At 41.0% G+C, this 22,993-nt stretch overlaps 1 protein-coding gene across 1 annotated transcript in view; it reads right to left on the reverse strand.

Annotated features, from left to right (window-relative positions):
* Positions 1–22,993, reverse strand: part of WIF1 (WNT inhibitory factor 1) — a 96,128-nt gene that overhangs the window by 31,415 nt on the left and 41,720 nt on the right. The window contains exon 3 of the mRNA XM_055579727.1: positions 3,774–3,882. Within this exon, the coding sequence (XP_055435702.1) occupies positions 3,774–3,882 (109 nt within the window). The remainder of the gene's footprint in view (positions 1–3,773; positions 3,883–22,993) is intronic.

A 22,993-nucleotide genomic window follows, 5' to 3' on the forward strand; every position in this document is an offset into this window, starting at 1 on the left:
TATTGGTTTTCCACGTAAACCAAGTTATTCAGCCTCTTTTCTCCACTGAATTTTTTCACTGAGCTATCCCTATTTAGCCACTCTTTATATCTCTAATTAACACTTAATTAAGCTATTGTCTCCTGATAGCCGACGTCGTCTCCCCTTCGAATTCCCTGGATCCACCGGGGCTGGACCCCGGCACAGTGAGCTTTGCAAATTAATGAAAAGAACCACAAAATATGAGCACAACGTACAGACATTTTACATTGTCTAATACAAGAAAATAGTCTCCTACCTCAATAGGCATTTAAAAAATCAAATTAAAAGAACATTGAGAAACCGCTTTTCACTTTTTAAGCCAGCTAAACAGCTAACATGATTAATAACCCATGTTGATGAGACTGCAATAAGTCAGGCTGTCTGCCACACTGGTAGCCAAGGTACCAATGGGTGCAATCTTTGCAGAAAGTAATTTGGGATTTTGGCAATTTGTTCTAAGAGCCTTATAAAAAGTTCAAGTTCATATCTTTTGACACAATAATTTTACCTCTAAGAAACTATTTTAACAAAATAATGAGAACTCACTGTTTCCAGATGACATGATCCTCTACATAGAAAATCCTAAAGACTCCACCAGAAAATTACTAGAACTAATCAATGAATATAGTAAAGTTGCAGGATATAAAATCAACACACAGAAATCCTTTGCATTCCTATACACTAACAATGAGAAAATATAAAGAGAAATTAAGGAAACAATTCCATTCACCATTGCAACGAAAAGAATAAAATACTTAGGAATATATTTACCTAAAGAAACTAAAGACCTATATATAGAAAACTATAAAACACTGGTGAAAGAAATCAAAGAGGACACTAATAAATGGAGAAATATACCATGTTCATGGATTGGAAGAATCAATATAGTGAAAATGAGTATACTACCCAAAGCAATTTATAGATTCAATGCAATCCCCATCAAGCTACCAACAGTATTCTTCACAGAGCTAGAACAAATAATTTCACAATTTGTATGGAAATACAAAAAACCTCGAATAGCCAAAGCGATCTTGAGAAAGAAGAATGGAACTGGAGGAATCAACCTGCCTGACTTCAGGCTCTACTACAAAGCCACAGTCATCAAGACAGTATGGTACTGGCACAAAGACAGAAATATAGATCAATGGAACAAAATAGAAAGCCCAGAGATAAATCCACGCACATATGGACACCTTATCTTTGACAAAGGAGGAAAGAATATACAATGGATTAAAGACAATCTCTTTAACAAGTGATGCTGGGAAAACTGGTCAACCACTTCTAAAAGAATGAAACTAGAGCACTTTTTAACACCATACACAAAAATAAACTCAAAATGGATTAAAGATCTAAAAGTAAGACCAGAAACTATTAAACTCCTAGAGGAGAACATAGGCAAAACACTCTCCGACATATATCACAGCAGGATCCTCTATGACCCACCTCCCAGAATATTGGAAATAAAAGCAAAAATAAACAAATGGGACCTAATTAAACTTAAAAGCTTCTGCATAACAAAGGAAACTATAAGCAAGGTGAAAAGACAGCCTTCAGAATGGGAGAAAATAGCAAATGAAGCAACAGACAAACAACTAATTTCAAAAATATACAAGTAACTCCTACAGCTCAATTCCAGAAAAATAAATGACCCAATCAAGAAATGGGCCAAAGAACTAAATAGACATTTCTCCAAAGAAGACATACAGATGGCTAACAAACACATGAAAAGATGCTCAACATCACTCTTTATCAGAGAAATGCAAATCAAAACCACTATGAGGTACCATTTCACGTCAGTCAGAATGGCTGTGATCCAAAAGTCTACAAGCAATAAATTCTGGAGAGGGTGTGGAGAAAAGGGAACCCTCTTACACTGTTGGTGGGAATGCAAACTAGTACAGCCACTATGGAGAACAGTGTGGAGATTCCTTAAAAAACTGGAAATAGAACTGCCTTATGATCCAGCAATCCCACTGCTGGGCATACACACTGAGGAAACCAGAATTGAAAGAGACACGTGTACCCCAATGTTCATTGCAGCACTGTTTATAACAGCCAGGACATGGAAGCAACCTAGATGTCCATCAGCAGATGAATGGATAAGAAAGCAGTGGTACATATACACAATGGAGTATTACTCAGCCATTAAAAAGAATACATTTGAATCAGTTCTAATGAGGTGGATGAAACTGGAGCCTATTATACAGAGTGAAGCCAGAAAGAAAAACACCAATACAGTATACTAACGCATATATATGGAATTTAGAAAGATGGTAACGATAACCCTGTATACGAGACAGCAAAAGAGACACTGATGTATAGAACAGTCTTTTGGACTCTGTGGGAGAGGGAGAGGGTGGGATGATTTGGGAGAATGGCATTGAAATATGTATAATATCATATATGAAACGAGTTGCCAGTCCAGGTTTGATGCACGATACTGGATGCTTGGGGCTGGTGCACTGGGATGACCCAGAGGGATGGTATGGGGAGGGAGGAGGGAGGAGGGTTCAGGATGGGGAACACATGTATACCTGTGGCAGATTCATTTTGATATATGGCAAAACCAATACAATATTGTAAAGTTAAATAAAATAAAATTTAAAAATATATATTTTTCAAAAAACAAAACAAAACAAAATAATGAGATGAACTTTAAGATTCTGCTACACACATTAATCCAACAAGTGTTTTTTGAATGCCCATTCTGTGCAGGGCCTTATATTGACAGTCGTGGTGTATTGACCATCTATTACTTTAAAAAAGAATGGTTACTGTGATATTTTTAGTATGCAAACCCTAAAAACAATCTACATAACATACAATAAGGGAACATAAATTATGGTATGTTCATAAAATAGAATATTATAAGCACATTAAGAACTTTTGGAAAAATCTGCAATGACATGGGAAAATGCTTATGTTAAAATGTTAAAAGCCAGAAAAACATTATGTAAAAACAATATATAATATTACTACAATTATGTAAAAAAAAATAGACTCAAGGCATAAGGAAATATTGGAACATGTTAACATAAGAGATCTCTGTATTTTTCTAAAAGTCATAAAACCTGGGCTCTAGTTTCAGCTCTGCCACTTACTACTAATATATGACTTTGGGAAAGTCAGTTAAACCTCACAAGCCTCGATTTTCTAATTTGTAAAATGGAGATGTAATTCAAGCCTTGACTCTCTCTCAGAACATGAATTAGATAATGCAAGAATTGGTGCTTTGTAAGCTGAAAAGTTCTAAATACCGAACTGCATACTGTACTTTCTAAGCAGAGAAGGATGATTAGATCTGAAAGACTGAACCCTTTTCTCCCACTTTTGCATGTCTCTTCTTTACTTCGAATTCCTATTTAATACAATGTTCATTTAGGGGAAGTTTTTCTTGATTTATCCCATTCCCTCTGAATCACTTAGTTTGTATCTTTGCCACATTTATATGCATTACATTAATTAGCACTTGTTGGCCAAGTATATTTTATACAGTGACTTTCTTTTTTTAATCTGGAATCATTTATGAACTGAATTTTTAGGAAATTCTAAAACTTCCATTTCTTCACGCCTATCCTAATCTTTTGTCCAAAGGAAATTGGGACATAACAACTGATTTGCCCTAAAATCAATAGCTCTCTTCAAGAAAACATCCTGTAATCTCTCTGATGGATGACATTTGGATCTAAAATAGTATTCCCACCACTATTATATTTTAAGCATAAACCTTTTCTGAGGCAAAGACCACCCACCTGATGCCTTGTGAGGCACTGTTCCCAGAAGAGGGACATTGACGGTTGGGTCTGCCATGATGCCTTTATCCAAGGAGCGCAAGGACAGGAATTCATAGAAGTATTCTGCCTGCAACAAAAGGCATTGACAATCAGTACCATGGAAACCACAGAGAGTGGGAAGGCACTTCTCAATTCATCATCCCTCTGATGGAATACTGACATTTTTCACCATCGGAATTCTGGAACACACAACACCTAAAATATTGTGTAGGCGTAACTCTGTCTTCTGGGTTTTAGAACTCTAGAATTAGACTGCTTGGAGAGAAGTGATTCTTCCAAAACATTAATAACACATATCCAAGATATTTACAAGGTAGCCTTTTAGCTTAATAGGATTGAGAAAAATGCTCTGAAGGAAATAGTTGATGTCAAAACAATCTTCAACTAGCCCTTATAAAATCCATCTGTTTCTTGGGTCATTCTTTAATTCTTTTCAAATGTGAGGTGACTTTTTTGATCAGAATTTGGAAAGACATAATAAATAAGTGATAACAAAAGCAAAAACCTAAGTGCAAAAGAAGATATGAAGGTCCAAAATTTAATGATCTTGGTGTTAACATTTATTTTTCAGTATCATTTCCTTTGGAAGGTTTATATAACATCTCAATTTAATTATGGAGAGAAAAAGTCTAAAAATGTAAAAACCACCTCTGCAATATGACAGTAAGCCTTAAAACTTTACATTGTAAAGTTTACATTTTCACTTTACATTTTCACTTTCCCACTGAATCTAGTTGAGAAGATGATTCTTGTTACTTGAATGGCCACAAACTACTGAGAGTAGTAACGTATAATCTCACTGTAGAGCTTTGATGCTTAACTGATTCTCATCTGGGTTATTAAAGGGACTTGTAATGGAAACAACGTGTTCTTGCTTAGGAATAAAGAACAATCAATAAATCATACAGATACCAAAATGAGAGTTAGGCAGACTAAGTGGTTCTGCAGTTATCTGCAGAGATATCCAGAATTTGGATTGGTTAATTAAGCTGATTACATAAACATGGGCTAGGAAGAGGTTTTAAAAATACAGCCTTTCTTACATGCAGTATAAAAAATTTACATGCATTATAAAATTTATTTTCCAACATGGAAGATATAAGAGATACATGGTAGACACTGATACAACTTTCTGCTTTAAGTCACAATATCAATGTATTAGGCATTAAGAACTTCATGAGTAAAATAATGTAAAAGGTTAATCTTAGAAGGTAATCTGTAGGGATACTGTCACACCTGTCTCAAGCTGAAAAGCACTTCAGGGTTTTACCAGGTCAAAAGGAGCACCTTCATTAACCAAAATTCCACTGCAACTGTTTCTTTGACTTGTGGCAATGGTTCCATAAGACCACTGTGAAGGGTTTCCTGGGTGGGTAAAAATGTTGTGTGAATTAATTTTACTAAATTCATTCATTAGGAGGGCCTTGAGGATAAAGAGTCATCAAGAGTTAATTCCTACCCTGTTTAAGGGAAGGCAGAGAATTGCAAGAAGTCTGATGAAAGGAGTATCATCAGGAAAGGTCATTCAATTGAATGAATTCCTTTGAAAGCAAGAATATTAATTATGTCCCTTCAAGAAAACCAATGATTATTAAAAGTGAGCTACATCTTAGATGGCATTTCATGAATTCAAGTGTTTTAAATGACTTCTACAAGCTGTACTTCCCTCTACACTTTACTAGATAATATTTATCATTTCACATTTTGTTCTAAAACATATCTTGGTTGGCATTATAAAGGATTTGGTGCTGTATGCCTTTATAGTTAGTAACTTTTGGTTATTTATATTACCAAATACAGTAATAATAACTAGCAACAATAAAACATCACTCACGAATGGCATACTACCAGCCAAGACTTACTCGAAATATTTGTATTTGTAGTACATTTAACATTGGAAAAGGGTTGAGTGAACAGAGTGCAAATATGTTTAAAATAAAACAATTCAGTTTTATTGAAAATAAAACAGTTTGAAGCTATATTGCTTCAAATACCACATGTTATCATTTGCTGCTCCATAATTATACCTTTGAGCTTTATCACATTATACACTAAATCTATGTTTATGTGGATGATATATTTTAAAATTGCATTTATAAAAACAAATATAATTTCAGCAAGTTTTAAAAATTATTTTTTGGGTTAATAAGAAAAAGGATGAAAGACGAGAGATGAAGATTAAAGAGAATGACTGCACAGGATTGATGGTAACTGATTTTTTGCCTTTTCTCTCTCTCCCAAATTTTCTACATATGGTTCCATGCCTTTCATAGTGAAATAAATACACTAATTTAACAATAGACATAAATCATATACCCTGCTTTCAGTTCTGTGTGGCTGATGATAATCACCGGCTCTACTTGTATAAATCTCTAATCATAGACGAAATATTCTTCTTAGGCTTCTATTTAGCATGGCTGTGCTCAGGTAACAATGTATTGAAATCTCTTGCTCTTCTTCCTGAAACTGTGCTTCAAGAAAACAACACTCAGTATCTAAGCAGCTTCTAAATGTCTCTTTCAGAAGTTTTTGATGATGTTCACCCAGTGTGGGACAGAAAGAATTTCACCCAGTCCAAAAACGTAACTTCATAGAACCTTTGGGTCTCCTGTTATTATCGTTTCATAACAAACAAACAAACACAACCTTTGCCAGTTTCTTTTTATTTTTTTTTAATTATCATTTGGCATGCTTCAAGTCTTAGTTATGGCATGTGGGGTCTTCGTTGCATCCTGCAGGATCTTTCCCCGTGGGCTGCGGTCTCTCTTGTTGTGACGGGCAGGCTCAGTAGCTGCAGCACGTGGGATCTAGAACATACAGGGTCCATAGTTGTGGCACACAGGCTTAGTTGCCCTGTGGTATGTGGGATTTTAGTTCCCTGACCAGGGATTGAACCCGAGACCCCTGCATTGCAAGGTAGACTGTTAACCACTGGACCGCCAGGAAAGTCCCTCCTGTTGCTGTTTTTCAGTATGATCATGTAAGGTGGGTTGGGAAGCATGAATGTGCTATCTTCAGTCCCAGAGAGTTTATAATTAGCGTTGGCATGACCTCACTGCAGGATGTAGCTGGGTTTAATGAACTCATCTGGCCAACCAATACTCTGATCTTATCAATCACAAATTTCACAGTAGGGTGACCCTTTGATTTCTCTGAGAATCAGTAAACATCATGGCTTTTCTGCTACAATCCTAAGACTGTATCACAAAGCAGGAACTGGTTAAAATGGCTTCTTTGGATTTTATCAGCAAAAGACAGTTGCCAGAGAAACCCATTTTTATTTGTTTGGCTTTCTTTTTAGAGATATTGATGCTCTAATCTCTAAAATAAACAATTTTCTTCATATATGGTATATTTGTTTTTAAAAGAAGTTTATGTCCACTGCCTTCTTAAAAACTCTAAGTTGAAAATCATTAGAAATTGACCAATTCTTTGTCTGATAGTGGAACAGACTTCTTTCAAAGTTTCACTGTCATTATAAAGCAATCTATCCAAATCACCAATACCATATAAATGTTTTTACAAATAAATCATCATCACCATGAAGTAGAGATGAAATAAATTCCTCATTTAAATTAAGGGCTTAAACACTTCCCTCCAAGTCATAGAGAATGGTTGATGAAATAAGTGATAGATTTATTAATGTTATAACTCCTAGATAGGACTTTCTGCTTTTACTTTATTTATAATATAATAACTATTCTTAGTCCCAAACTCTCTCCTGGAAAAACTTATTTGGGGGCAAATAAAACCTAAATTCTATGCCAAAGGGAACAGAGAGCTAGCTTTAAAGTTTGGGAACAAGTCTTACAAATTTCAGATTTATTACTAAGATAAAAGGAGCCCAGAGTATGAACTGTAATAGGGAGGTAGCATGCTGGAGAGCATAAAACCTCTATTAGGAAAAAGTACATTTTGTTACACTCAGTGACACTAGTGGAAACTCAGGTAGAGGTAACCAGGGTGCTTATTCGGGAAACACATGAAAAGATTGCCTTGTACTCAAACAAAGAATGGGTCTATTCAGAAGAATAATTCACTTCTAAATTAAGTTGCTGAGAAATCTTGCTGGCCTGGTTTACCACGCAGTAAATTTTCTTTTCATACAGAAGTATAAAAGACACCCAAATATTATCAAGGAAGGAGTGCTGGAGCCCATTTAACTTGCTTCCAAGCAACTTGGCTGAATATTCAGGTTGCTCCTTCCAGAAGAGATGAAGACATCATTTAAAATACAAATGGGACAATTCTGAAGGCCTTCACTCTGGCACTCTTTTTTGGGTAGACATAGAGAAAGGAAGCAGAGAATTGCATTAACCATTGGAGGGAATGGAGAGAATCCAGTATTTCTTTTTTACCTTTGAAGTTCTGAGTTTATGGTGTACACTTAATCTAATAAGCACAATAATTGCAGGAACCTCTGAGTTAAGAATCAAAGGTTCTTCATAAAACCATGGTTCTCAAACCCCTTTCAACTTCACGTATTATGATGTTGGCCTAAGCAGTCACAGGAAAATACTTAAACAGTAAAGGCATCGTATCTGTCCCCCCTAAAATTTCAAGTAATTCAAAAATATAGAATACAGTGCTGTAAAGTTTGCAATTTTACAAATAATTTTTGCTAAGTGTTTACTATACTCCAGTCACCATTCATTTAATTTTCACAACAACCTACTACTATTATAGCATACAAATATGTTCCGATTAGCCAGGCCCTGAGCGTGAGAATTACTAAAGGAATATAAAATAGCTCCTATACAGTATGTGAAAGGCAAGAAGAAATCTACTAAAATAAGAAAGGAAAATAGTTCAATGTTGAAGTTCCAAACAAAACGAATAAGCATGCCTAATGCTTAAAATAATCTGACGCCTGAATGTCTAGACCCAAATTTGCCAGATCTCACATTCTTCCTCAGCATTCTTCTTGTCACCTCTCTGCAAAATTTCATCCTTCAAGTTCACAACTCGTTGTCCTTGGATTCTGTGACAGTCTGCTGATTCTTCTCCCACATCTTGCTTTTCCTGCATTTCCTTATTAAGGCTCCTATCAGCTAAAAATCTTGGAAAAATCATTAGGACCCAAGCCTCAGCTCTTCAATCTTTATATTCTGTCATAAAACTCCTGCACTTTCACAGACTGAACTTTTTCCTCCTGAGCAACGAGCTGCGCGGTGTGAATACTTCACAGCACCTCATGGCTGTGCTTGTGCACACAGAGCCTCATTCATCACCTTCCCAAAACAGCTTCCCCACCTGATTTCTTAATTTCTGTTGACAGTATTATTATTTTTTCATGACAAAGGTACTGAACCTCAGAGTTGTCATTTCTTGCATCTCCCGATAGCCAGACACCAAAATCTTATCGTTTGCCTCTCCATAATCTCTCTTGAGTCTGTCTCTTCCATTCCCATTGCTTCCGTCTTAACTCAGACTTTATTTCCTCAAGGTGGCATTACTGTAAAATTTCTGAAATATCCTCCCTCCCTGCCTCTTTAATGCCATAACAAAAGCTAATATATCTAACTGAAACATCACTTTTTTATTAAAGTCAGAGAAGGCAATGGCACCCGACTCCAGTACTCTTGCCTGGAAAATCCCATGGATGGAGGAGCCTGGTAGGCTGCAGTCCATGGGGTTGCGAAGAGTCGGACACGACTGAGCGACTTCCCTTTCCCTTTTATTAAAGTATAATTTACAATATTGTGTTGTTTTCAGGTGTATCATATAGTGATTCAGTATTTTTGAAGATTATATTCCATAATAGGCTATTACAAGATAGTGGGTATAATTATCAGTGCTATCCAGTATATCTTTGTTGCTCATCTATTTTATATAGTTTTATATTTCTTAATTCTATAGTCCTAATTTTTTCTTGGGGATGGTCTTGATCCCTGTCTCCTGTATAACGTCACGAACCTCCGTCCATAGTTCATCAGGCATTCTATCAGATCTAGTCCCTTAAATCTATTTCTCACTTCCACTGTATAATCATAAGGGATTTGATTGAGATCATACCTGAATTATCTAGTGGTTTTCCCCACTTTCTTCAATTTAAGTCTGAATTTTGGCAATAAGGAGTTCATGATCTGACTATGCCAAAGCCTTTGACTGTGTGGATCACAATAAATTGTGGAAAATTCTGAAAGAGATGGGAATACCAGACCACCTGACCTGCCTCTTGAGAAACCTATATGCAGGTCAGGAAGCAACAGTTAGAACTGGACATGGAACAACAGAGTGGTTCCAAATAGGAAAAGGAGTACGTCAAGGCTGTATATTGTCACACTGCTTATTTAACTTACATGCAGAGTACATCATGAGAAACACTGGACTGAATGAAGCACAAGCTGGAATCAAGATTGCCAGGAGAAATATCAATAACCTCAGATATGCAGATGACACCACCCTTATGGCAGAAAGTAAAGAGCTAAAGAGCCTCTTGATGAAAGTGAAAGAGGAGAGTGAAAAAGTTGGCTTAAAACTCAACATTCAGAAAACTAAGATCATGGCATCTGGTCCCATCACTTCATGGCAAATAGATGTGGAAACAGTGGATGACTTTATTTTTTGGGCTCCAAAATCACTGCAGATGGTGACTGCAGCCAAAAGACGCTTACTCCTTGGAAGGAAAGTTATGACCAACTTAGACAGCATATTAAAAAGCAGAGACATTACTTTGCCCACAAAGGTCCATCTAGTCAAGGCTATGGTTTTTCCAGTGGTCATATATAGATGTGAGAGTTGGACTGTGAAGAAAGCTGAGCACAGAAGAATTGATGCTTTTGAACTGTGGTGTTGGAGAAGACTCTTGAGAGTCCCCTGGACTGTAAGGAGATCCAACCAGTCCATCCTAAAGGAAATCAGTCCTGGGTGTTTATTGGAAGGACTGATGCTGAAGCTCAAACTCCAGTACTTTGGCCACTTGATGCGAAGAGCTGACTCATTTGAAAAGACCCTGATGTTGGGAAAGATTGAAGGCAGGAGGAGAAGGGGATGACAGAGGATGAGATGGTTGGATGGCATCACCAACTCAATGGACATGAATTTGGGTAAACTCCGGAAGTTGGTGATGGACAGGGAGGCCTGGAGTGCTGCGGTTCATGGGGTTACAGGGAGTCAGACACAACTGAGCGACTGAACTGAACTGAACTGAAACTCCTAATTTGCCTTTCCCTAATCCCCTCTGCCTTTTAGTAATCACAAGTTTGTTTTCTCTATCTGTGAGTCTGTTTCAGTTTTGGACATAAATTTTCCCTGATGGCTCAGACGGTAAAGAATCCGCATGCAATGCAGGAAACCCAAATTTGATCCCTGGGTTGGGAAGATCCTCTGGAGAAGGGAATGGCATCCCACCCCAGTATTCTTGCCTGGAGAATTCTATGGACAGAGGAGTCGAGGGCTACAGTCCACAGGGTCACAAAGAGTTAGACATGACTGAGTGATTAACACTTATTTGTATTATTTTTTCAGATTCCACATATAAGTGGTATCATATAGCATTTTTCTTTTCTTCTCACTTACTTCACTAAGCATAATATTCTCTAGATCCATCCATGTTGCTGCAGATGGCAGTACTTCTTTCTTTTTTATGGTGGAGTAATATTCCATTGTGTTAGTTGCTCAGTTGTGTCTGACTCTTTGTGACCCCCATGAACTGTAGCCTGCCAGGCTCCTCTGTCTGTGGAATTCTCTAGGCAAGAATACTGAGGTGGGTCAGCCATTGCCTTCTTCAGGGGATCTTCTCGACCCAGGGATCAAACCTGGGTCTCCTGCATTGCAGGCAGACTCTTTACCATCTGAGCCACCAAGGAAGCCCTGGATTTATAAAAGGCAGAGGAACCAGAGATCAAGTTGTCAGTATCTGTTGGATCTTAGAAAAAGCAAGGGAATTCCAGAAAAACATCTGCTTCATTGACTATACTAAAGCCTTTAACTATATGGATCACAACAAACTGCGGAATACTCTTCCACTGGGAATACCAGACCATCTTACCTGTCTCCTGTGAAACCTGTATGCAAGTCAAGAAGCAACAGTTAGAACTGGACATGGAACAATGGACTGTTTCAAAATTAGGAAAGGAGTACATCAAGGCTGTATATTGTCATCCTGCTTATTTAACTTCTATACAGAGTACATCATGTGAAATGCCAGGCTGGATAAATCACAAGTTAGTATCAAAATTGCCAGAAGAAATATCAACAATCTCAGATATGCAGATGATACCACTATAATGGCAGAAAGCGAAGAGGAGCTAAAAGGCTGTTGTTAAAGGTGAAAGAGGAGAGTAAAAACCTGGCTTAAAACTCAACATTCACCTGGGGTCCGGAGACGTCTATGTTGGCCTTGGGCAGATTCACGTCCACTTCTGGGCCCTCTCCTTTGAAGCCAGGCATGCTGAACTTGGGCATTTTCACCTTGGGCATCTTCAGGTGCCAGTCTGGGCCATGAACGTCCACATCTGGAACATCAATGTCCACTTTGGGGCCCTTGATGTCAACTTCAGGGCCCTTGAGGTCACCTTCAACTTTGGGCAGAGATACGTCCACATCACCCTTTACCTTGGGGCCTTTCAGATTCAGGTCAACTTCAGGCATGGAGATCTTGGGTGCCTTGAGGTGCAGGTCAGGCATTTTAAACTTGGGACCCTTCAGTTTTCCTTCTGGACCATGAATGTCAATGTCGGGAGTATCTATGTCCAGTGCAGGGCCTTTAACATCTACTTTTGGGCCTTTCAGATCTCCTTCCAATTTAGGGATGGAAGTATCCAAATCTCTTTTTATCTTAGGTCCTTTCAAGTTCAAATCGATGTCACTCATGGAGATTTGTGGGGTTTTGAAGTGGACATCAGGCATCTTAAATTTGGGTCCTTTGAGCTTCCCTTCAGGACCTTCAATGTCCACCTCTGGCCCTTTCAGATCGCCTTATACCTTAAGCAGTGAAAGGTCCACACCACCCTTTACATTTGGCCCTTTCAGATTGATGTTCCAGATGTGAACATTGAAGGTCCAGATGCAAAACTGAAGGGTCCCAAGTTCAAGATGCCAGAGATGAACATCAAAGCTCCCAAGATCTCCATGCCTGACTTTGACTTAAATCTGAAAGGACCCAAAGTAAAGGGAGATGTGGACATTTCTCTGCCCAAGGTGAAAGGTGACCTCAAGGGCCCTGACATTGACATCAAGGGCCCCAAAGTGGACATTGATGTCCCAGATGTGGATGTTCATGGCCCAGACTGGCACCTGAAGATGCCTAAGGTGAAAATGCCCAAGTTCAGCATGCCTGGCTTCAAAGGAGAGGGCCCAGAAGTGGATGTGAACCTGCCCAAAGCCGACATAGATGTCTCCGGACCCAAGGTGGACATTGATGTTCCAGATGTGAACATTGAAGGTCCAGATGCAAAACTGAAGGGCCCCAAGTTCAAAATGCCAGAGATAAATATCAAAGCTCCCAAGATCTCCATGCCTGATGTTGACCTGGATTTAAAAGGATCCTTAGGCAAGGGTGATTTTGATGTATCTGTTCCTAAGATTGAAGGGACTTTCAAAGGCCCAGAAGTAGACCTTAAAGGTCCAGGTCTAGATGTTGAAGGCCCTGATGCCAAACTCAGTGGCCCACGTTTGAAGATGCCATCACTGGATATTTCTGCTCCTAAAGTAACTGCTCCTGACATTGATTTGCATCTCAAGACACCCAAAATTGGAATTTCTGGTCCCAAATTAGAAGGTAGTGAACTGGACCTCAAGGGACCCACAGTTGATTTAGAAGCTCCAAACTTAGATGTACATGTGGAGAGCCCAGATGTTAACATTGAAGGGCCAGATGTAAAAATTCCCAAATTTAAGAAACCCAAGTTTGGGTTTGGGGCAAAAAGCCCCAAAGCTGACTTCAAGTCACCTACACTTGATGTGACAGTTCCTGAGGCAGAGCTGAACGTTGAGGCTCCTGAAATTAGTGTTGGTGGCAAGGGCAAAAGTAAGTTTAAAATGCCGAAAATTCACATGAGTGGGCCTAAAATGAAGGCCAAGAAGCAAGGATTTGATTTGAATGCTCCTGGGGGTGAAATTGATGCCAGTCTCAAGTCTCCCGACATAGATGTCAGTGTTGCAGGGCCTGACGCCTCACTGAAAGTTGACATGAAATCTGCCAAGACCAAGAAACCTATGTTTGGGAAAATGTACTTCCCAGATGTAGAATTTGACATTAAATCTTCTAAATTTAAAGCTGAGGCATCTCTCCCTAGCCCCAAAATGGGGGGCGAAATCCAGGTGCCTGATCTGGATATTTCTTCACCAGGGATTAATGTGGAAGGTCCTGACATCAAGCTGAAGGCTCCCAAGATCAAGGCACCAGGTGTCGATGTCTCAGGGCCAAAGATAGAGGGCGACTTGAAAGGCCCCAGGGTGCAGGCAAACCTGGACGCACCTGACATCAACATTGAAGGCCCAGATGCTAAAGTCAAAGCACCATCATTCGGCATTTCTGCCCCTCAAGTATCCATCCCTGATGTGAATGTTAGCTTGAAAGGACCAAAGATAAAGGGTGATGTCCCCAGTGTGGGACTGGAAGGACCAGATGTAGATCTGCAAGGTCTGGAATTGAAAATTAAGTTCCCTAAGTTTTCGATGCCCAAGATCGGCATCCCTGGTGTGAAAGTGGACGGTGGGGGAGCTGAGGTCCAGCTACCCTCTCTTGAAGGAGGCTTGAGTGCACCAGACGTCAAGCTTGAAGGGCCTGATGTGTCTCTCAAGGGGCCAAAAGTAGACTTGCCATCAGTGAACCTCTCTACGCCAAAAATCTCTGGACGTGACCTTGACCTGAACTTGAAAGGACCAAGTTTTAAGGGAGATCTGGATGTATCTGTTCCCAGCATGAGGGTGCATGCTCCTGGGCTTGACCTCAGAGGTGCTGGTGGAAAGGTGAAGGTAGAAGATGATGGAGTGAAGGTGCCTGGAATTGATGCCACAGCAGCGCTTGACATTGGTGTGCCAGATGTGACCCTGAAAGGACCAAGCCTGCAGGGCGACCTGGCTGTCTCTGGTGACATCAAGTGTCCCTTGGTATCAGTAGGTGCTCCTGATCTAAGCTTGGAGGCACCTGAGGGTGGTATTAAACGTCCCAAGATGAAGCTGCCCCAGTTTGGCATCGCCACTCCAGGGTCTGATGTGGACATCAAGGGGCCTCAGGTGACTGGAGAACTCAAGGGGCCTGGCATGGATGTGAACCTTGGAGGCCTGAACCTGAAAGGGCCTCAGATCTCTGGCCCTCAAATCTCAGCGCCAGATGTGGACTTGAACTTGGAAGGACCAAAAATAAAAGGCAGCCTCGGGGCCAGTGGTGAGATGAAAGGCCCCACGGTTGGTCTTCCGGGCATCAGTGTTCAAGGCCTGGAAGGAAGCCTCCAAATGCCTGGAATGAAGTCATCTGGATGTGATGTGGCGCTGCCAGGTGTGAATGTGAAACTCCCAACTGGGCAGATTTCTGGTCCTGAGATCAAAGGTGACCTGAAAGGTTCAGGGATAGGTTTCCGTGGAGCTGCTCCTGACATTGACATGAAAGGGCCTTCATTGAATATGGCATCTCCTGAGTCAGATTTCGGTGTCAGCTTGAAGGGCCCGAAAATCAAAGGCGGCAAGGATGTTTCAGGGGGTGTCAGTGCCCCAGATATCAGCCTAGGTGAAGGGCACGTGAACGTCCAAGGTTCCCGTGGGGAGTGGAAAGGACCCCAGGTCTCCTCTGCTCTCAACCTGAATGCACCTACATTTGCTGGAGGACTTCATTTCTCAGGACCAAAGGTAGAAGGAGGTGTCAAAGGAGGCCAGGTTGGACTTCAGGGTCCTGGACTGAGCATGTCTGGGCCTCAAGGTCACTTGGAAAGTGGATCTGGAAAAGTAACATTCCCCAAGATGAAGATCCCCAAGTTCACCTTCTCTGGCCGGGAGCTGGTGGGCAGAGAAGTCGGGGTGGATATTAACTTCCCTAGAGTGGAGGCCAATATCCAGTCTGGTGCCGGAGAGGGCGAGTGGGAAGAATCCGATGTAAAACTTAAAAAGTCCAAAATCAAGATGCCCAAGTTCACCTTCTCCAAACCTAAAGGGAAAGCTGGCGTCGCCGGCTCACCAGAAGCAACTGTTTCGGGGTCCAAAGGTGACCTGAAGAGCTCCAAGGCCAGTCTGGGTTCCCTGGAAGGCGAGGCCAAGGTCGACACATCTTCACCCAAAGGCAAATTCTCCTTATTCAAAAGCAAGAAGCCAAGCCACCGCTCAAATTCCTTCAGTGACGAAAGGGAGCACTCTGCCCCTACCACCCCCACGGGGACTTTGGAGTTTGAGGGTGGGGAGGTGGCACTGGAAGGCGGGAAAATCAAAGGGAAACATGGCAAGCTGAAATTTGGTACCTTTGGTGGATTGGGGTCAAAGAGCAAAGGTCATTATGAGGTGACTGGGAGTGATGATGAGGCAGGCAAGTTACAGGGGAGTGGTGTCCTCATCCTCTTAAGAAGTCCCGACTGTCATCTTCTTCTAGCAATGACAGTGGGACTAAGGTTGGCATCCACCTTCCCGAGGTGGAGCTGACAGTTTCCACAAAGAAAGAGTAGCCGGCCTCTGTGTGTGTATATATCTGTATAGAACTCCATCAGCCTTGGGTGTGTTTGTATATAAACTCCAAAGAGAAACACGCCAACAGCCTCAGCGACAATTCAAAGATCTGGCCTCTGCCAGGGGCAAGTGCTGAAAAGCCAGCCGCCTTTAGGCTCCTCCCAGAGCTTTACAGATAGGTTCCAAGTTCTTCGTCCAGCCCACGTGCAAAATCAGCAGTATTTGCCTTCAGATTTCAGTTTTTTGTTTTGTTTTGTTTTCTTTTTTGCATTGAATGCTGAGAGCTCCTGTTTACTAAGCCAGCTTTTGTGTTTATTATCTTCATTTTTACTGAACATTGTTAGTGTGGGGGTCATGGAAACCCACTTTTTTCATTGTAATGACTTTTGGGGGCTTTTGTTAGTAAGGGTGGGGTGGGGTAGAAGGCAGTAGAGGGGAGCCAGACCTTTTTCTCCTACAATTGGGTCTACTCAAGCAGCAAACACCCAAAGAGGGCTGAGAGGAGCCAGCCGGTGGGGTGTGTGGGTGTTTCTAGAACTGTGTATCATTGCTTTTTGTTTCCCCAGGGGTGGTGGTCGGTCCCAGCCTGTTCGGTGCTCACGGGGGAGAGGGAATTAGAATCTTTTTGTAAATTAGGCCACCCACTTGCTCCACACAAGGGCCTTCCATTCTGTGTGTTGTAAGAGAAATGTTTTCTTCGTGATCGCCAGGTTCCTGATATTAGTTCTGATTTCCTTTAACAAATGTTATTGTGATTAAGAAAATTTCCAGCACTTTAATGGCAAATTAATTGAGAACGTAAGAAAATTGATGCTGTCAAGGGCAAATAAAGCTGTTTATTAACCCGGAAAAAAAAAAAAACTCAACATTCAAAAAACGAAGATTATGGAATCTGGTCCCATCACTTCATGGTAAATAGATAGGGAAAAATGGAAACAGTGACAGACTTTATTTTCTTGGGCTCCAAAATCGCTGTGGACAGAGACTGCAGCCAGGAAATTAAAAGATGCTTGCTCCTTGGAAGAAAAGCTAAGACAAACCTAGAGAGCGAATTAAAAAGCAGAGACATCATTTTGCCAACAAAGGTCTGTATAGTCAAAGCTATGGTTTTACCAGTGGTCTTGTACAAATGTGAGGGTCGGACCATAAGGAAGGCTGAGCACTAAAGAAGTGATGTTTTCAAACCGTTGTGCTGGAGAAGACTCCTGAGAGTCTCTTGTATAGCAAGGAGATCAAACCAGTCAATTCTAAAGGAAATCAATCCTGAATATTCATTGGAAGGATTGATGCTGAAGCTAAAGTTCGAATACTTTGGCCTTCTTATGAGAAGAGCAGATTCACTGGAAAGGAGCTTGATGCTGGGAAAGATTGAGGGCAGGCGGAGAAGGGGGTGACAGAGGATGAGACAGTGGGATGGCATCACTGAGTCAATGGACATGCTGCTGCTGCTGCTGCTAAGTCACTTCAGTCGTGTCTGACCCCGTGCAACCCCATAGACAGCAGCCCACCAGTATCCTCTGTCCCTGGGATTCTCCAGGCAAGAATACTGGAGTGGGTTGTTGCCATTTCCTTCTCCAATGCATGAGAGTGAAAAGTGAAAGTGAAGTTGCTCAGTCGTGTCCGACTCTTCGCGACCCCATGGACTGTAGCCCGCTAGGTTCCTCTATCCATGGGATTTTCTAGGCAAGAGTACTGGAGTGGGGTGCCACTGCCTTCTCCTGTCAATGAACATGAGTTTGAACAAACTCTGGGAAATGGTGAAGGACAGGGAAACCTGTCGTGCTGCAGTCCATGGGGTCACAAAGTCAGATGTGACTGAGAAAATGAACAACAACAGTATTCTGTTGTATGTATGTACCACATCTTTATTTACTCCTCTGCTGGACATCTAGGTTACTTTCATGTCCTGGCTATTGTAAACAGTGCTGCTATGAACACAGGGGTGCATGTATCTTTTTGACCTAATATCACTTTTGTCACATCACCATTCCCCTATTTCTCCTTATCTCCAGGATAAGGCCTTTAGCCTGTTTGAATGCTCTCCAAAATTTGGCTCCATGTTTCCCTTATTTTTTAATATTCCTCAACAGGGACATGCTGCTGGAGCTCAACTGGCCTACTTTGAACATACCAGAGATATGCCTGTATTCCAGTGTTTTCACTTACACTGACCCGTGTGTGTGTGTGTGTGTGTGTGCTAAGTTGCTTCAGTCGTGTCTGACTCTTTGCAAGTCAGACTGTAGCCCACCAGGCTCCTCTGACTGTAGGACTTCCCAGGCGAGAATACTGGAGTGGTTGCCATGCTCTTCTCCAGAGGATCTTCCTGACCCAGGGATCAAGCCTGCGTCTCCTGCAGCTCCTGCACTGCAGGCGGATTCTTTACTGCTGAGCCACTGGGAAGCCCATACTGACCTGTGACAGGACTTAAACCAATTTGGCCCTTAAACATGTACCACCATATATTATTAAGAAATTTTTCACATGGGTATATCATGTATTCTCATGTACATCTTGGATTCTTTGTGTTAAGAATGGGATTATATTTTTTTTCCAGCACTCTACTGGAGATTCACTCAGCCTTTAGATATTTGCTGAATGAATGAATGACCTACCAGGAAGCATTCAGATGTGTAAGCCCAGTGCATCCAGAACACTCTGTTGTGGTGAAGTGGCATTAGCCTCTGATTCTACTGACATGCAGCAGCTTCTCTGTTTTGGCAATTGGTAAATTACTGTACAGGTCGCAAGAGTCTCTTTTATTTTGCTGTCTGGCCAATCACCCCAGCATACGTAGAGAATAGTGAAGGTTTTGGAAGAAAAGATCAAACAAACATTGACATCTGATAGCCAGCCAGTCTGGGCATAGTTTGTAACTGTTTCATGCTTGTTTAGGGACAAAACCTTGGCAATCAGGCTCCCAGAAAGAATACAAGCAAATAATATAAACAAGGTCCAGTTCTAAAACATGACTTTATCCAGTGCTCTTCTGGTTCATATTTTCTACTTGCATCTCTCCTATAAGTTACATATGTATAATTATAAAGACAAGTAATTTGTATAAATTTTAAAGTTAATTAAATTTGTGAAAGTCACTCAGTTGTGTCCGACTCTTTGCGACCCCATGGACTATACAGGCCATGGAATTCTCCAGGCCAGAATCCTGGAGTGGGTAGCCTATCCCTTCGCCAGCGAATCTTCCTGACCCAGGAATTGAACCAGGGTCTCCTGCATTGCAGGCAGATTCTTTACCAACTGAGCTACCAAATTTGTAAAGTTGTATAAATGTACATAAACTTTGTGTTCTGTAAATTACAATATGCAATTGCAATGTCACTAAAATATCAACAATGACTTTTTTCCTGCTTTCTTTTGAAACTGGCCCTAAGAGGAATTTGCTTCAAAAACAAAAAGAAAAAGCACCTTCTCATGCAGGGTAGTTATTTCATCATGTCGCTGGCTTGGATGAAATTGACACTGAGATTAACAAGGCTTAAAGAGAGAATTTCAATTTGCCTAGTTCTTCTATTCTAGTAATCATTTTTTATACACCCTAGACTAGACCACAGTCAGTGGACCGGTTGAGGGAGTGAAGTTATTGGAATATAATGGTAATACTAAAACTTAAAGTCCAAGTAAACACACCCGGGACCACAAGAGTTTTGTAAACTAAAACTGGCAGGAGATCACACGGTTTGGCTTCACATGCATCTGAAATATCTAAGACATTTTCCATTTTTTCCTCCTAGGGTTTGGAACTATCCTTGCTCATGCAAACCAAAAACAGACCTGGTTATCCGACAAATCCCTGGCTAGTCACTCTCTTTTAAGAGCCCTAAAGAAAGGAAAGCAATGCAATAGAGAATTAAATTGCTATTTTGTATTAGATAAAACCAAAAGTTAGGATTGTTTATTTTTTTAAATGTATTTTTTGTGGGAGAGTTAAAGAGTTGACTCATTGAAAAAGACTCTGATGCTGGGAGGGATTGGGGGCAGGAGGAGCTTCCCTGGTGGCTCAGTGAGTAGAAAGAATATGCCTGCAATGCAGGAGACCTAGGTTCGATCCCTGGGTCGGGAATACTCCCTGGAGAAGAAAATGGCATCCCACTCCAGCATTCTTGTCTGGGAAATCCCACAGACAGAGAAGCCTCCCAGGCTATGGTCCATGGGGTTGCAAGAGTTGGACACAACTTAGTGATTAAACCACCACCACCAGCACCATAGACCATGTAGGCTCTAAGGAAAATCCTGTTCAGCACACATTCATCAGACTCCCAAAATTTTCCTTGGAAAGAGCAATGGAGGTGAGGCAAGAAATAGATGGGTCCCCAGACTGAACAGCTGGTCTTTGTCAAGTGAAATAAAATTGAAGATTTGTTCTTATTCAGACACTCGAAGGACAAAGCTAATGGCAGAAGCTGAGCTCTGCTAAAGAGATAAGATGACCTTTCCTGAGGTCAAGGAAAACTTCCCTGTCTTGCGCATGTGCAGGAAGGCTCCTTGGGGGTTAAAAAAGGAGGGGTCACCACCCATAATAAGTGTGGACATACTCCAACAGGCCTCTGCAGGGGGACCCGTCTTAGCAAAAGGTTGCACACGTGTATTGAGCAGGGTCTATGAATCAGTCAGGTGTAAGGAAAAAATCAAATTGGCCAAAAGTAAACAAAGACCCAGAAGTACTATCCTATATAAATGATTTAAATCACTTCTTTACCATGCCCCTTTTTAGAGAGGATGCCCATATGCTTTCTCTCTGGGTCTGCATCTCTGCCTAGCTTCTGACGTAGCTGTGTTTCTCATTCAGGATGCCCACACTCCTCTCTGGGTGTGTATTTCTGCCTTGCTTCTGTCTTAAACAAACTGCTTCTGTGCTCTCACATGTTACACTGTCTCTGATGACAAACTCTGTGCCTATTTTACAGTTTTTGCCTCTATGAAACATTCTTGCTTTCAAAGGAGGTAAGAGCCAGGGAAACTTTGCCTCTAGCCCCTTGTGGCCTAGCAGCTAGGATTCCTGGTTTGTATCTAGGTTTCAACTCCTGGGCACTAAGATCCCACTTTAGGACTGTTCACTCCTGTCTTTCTGAGATCACAGGCAGCAATGGGGCCTCTGACCTTGAGGCTTCTGAGACAAGTACCTCCTTCTTAGAATAATCTTGCCCTGATTCAAACATTTGCAAAGTTATGGATCACTGCCAACCTAAAAATTAGGCCTTAAGAAGGAGGACTGTTTGGGGCAACATTGAGTGGGGTAAGGTAAGGGACTGAGGAAAGAAAACATCATTCCAAGAGGTGCAGATGGCACTTTGGAGACTAGGTTCAGTCTATAAGTATGGGGGGGAAACAGTGTGGAGGAACTCAGGAGCACAGCTACAATTTCTCCCAAGTACTAAGACAGAAAAGTTATTGGAGACCATGGAAGGGCTAATAAAGCAGTCTGAATGGTCTTAGAGGAGATGGGAGAGGGAGGGTTCAGTTCTAACAAAGAAAAAGGAATACTTTTTCTATTTTTCCCTCCATATCTCAGGATTTATATTTGAATATATTTTTGTTAAAGCTTCAGAAGCATCACTGGGTATTCATGCATTGGCTAGGGTGGGGGAGGATGTACTAAGAGTTATTTCTTTAATAATTATTTAAAAACTGAGCAATCACACTTAGACCTCATTTATTCTTCATCAGCATCTCATCTCCTTGTTCTCTCCTTCACACAATTCACATGGCAGTGTATTTCAGCACATCACATTTTGGGGGGACATAATGACACTTACAAAATGTACCAATAAATTTGGGTAGTACATATACATACACTTCCCTGGTGGCTCAGACGGTAAAGCGTCTGTCTACAATGCGGGAGACCTGAGTTCAATCCCTGGGTCTGGAAGTTCCCTGGAGAAGGAAAAGGCAACTCACTCCAGTACTCTTGCCTAGAAAATCCCATGGACAGAGGAGCCTGGTGGCCATGGGGTTGCAAAGAGTCGGACACGACTGAGCGACTTCACTTTCATGCATTGGAGAAGGAAATGGCAACCCACTCCAGTATTCTTGCCTGGAGAATCCCAGGGACAGGGGAGCCTGGTGGGCTGCCGTCTATGGGGTTGCACAGAGTCGGACATGACTGAAGAGACTTAGCAGCAGCAGCAGAGGTATACATATTTCATTCTATGGATAAAAAGCGCTAAAATTTTTAATGGGCTTAGAAATATTGGGAGATATTGTCAATGATGGCTTATCCCATATTTAATATCAGGTCTTATTTTTCTTAGTTTCAGCTTCAGGTAATTTTCTTCAATTATTTAATATATTTTTCTTGAATCCACATGGACAGTATTAACTTCTTTGATAAAAATCATAAAAACCAGACTTTCCCCCTTAACTTTATGTTTTAAAAAAGATGCATTAAACTACCTTGGTAACAGCTGTGAGATATGCCTTAATTTGACTTCTTTGTTCATATAATTTCAATTTCATATACTAGAATACTATGTGACAAGATATCTTCCAATGCCCAGTTGTTCTGTTCCTACCTAAGAGCCAAACAGAAAAAAAAAAAAAAAAATCTGTAACCTCATAATTAGATTCAC

The sequence above is a fragment of the Bubalus kerabau genome, chromosome 1 (genome assembly GCF_029407905.1).
Source record: "Bubalus kerabau isolate K-KA32 ecotype Philippines breed swamp buffalo chromosome 1, PCC_UOA_SB_1v2, whole genome shotgun sequence".
Classification (NCBI taxonomy): domain Eukaryota; kingdom Metazoa; phylum Chordata; class Mammalia; order Artiodactyla; family Bovidae; genus Bubalus; species Bubalus kerabau.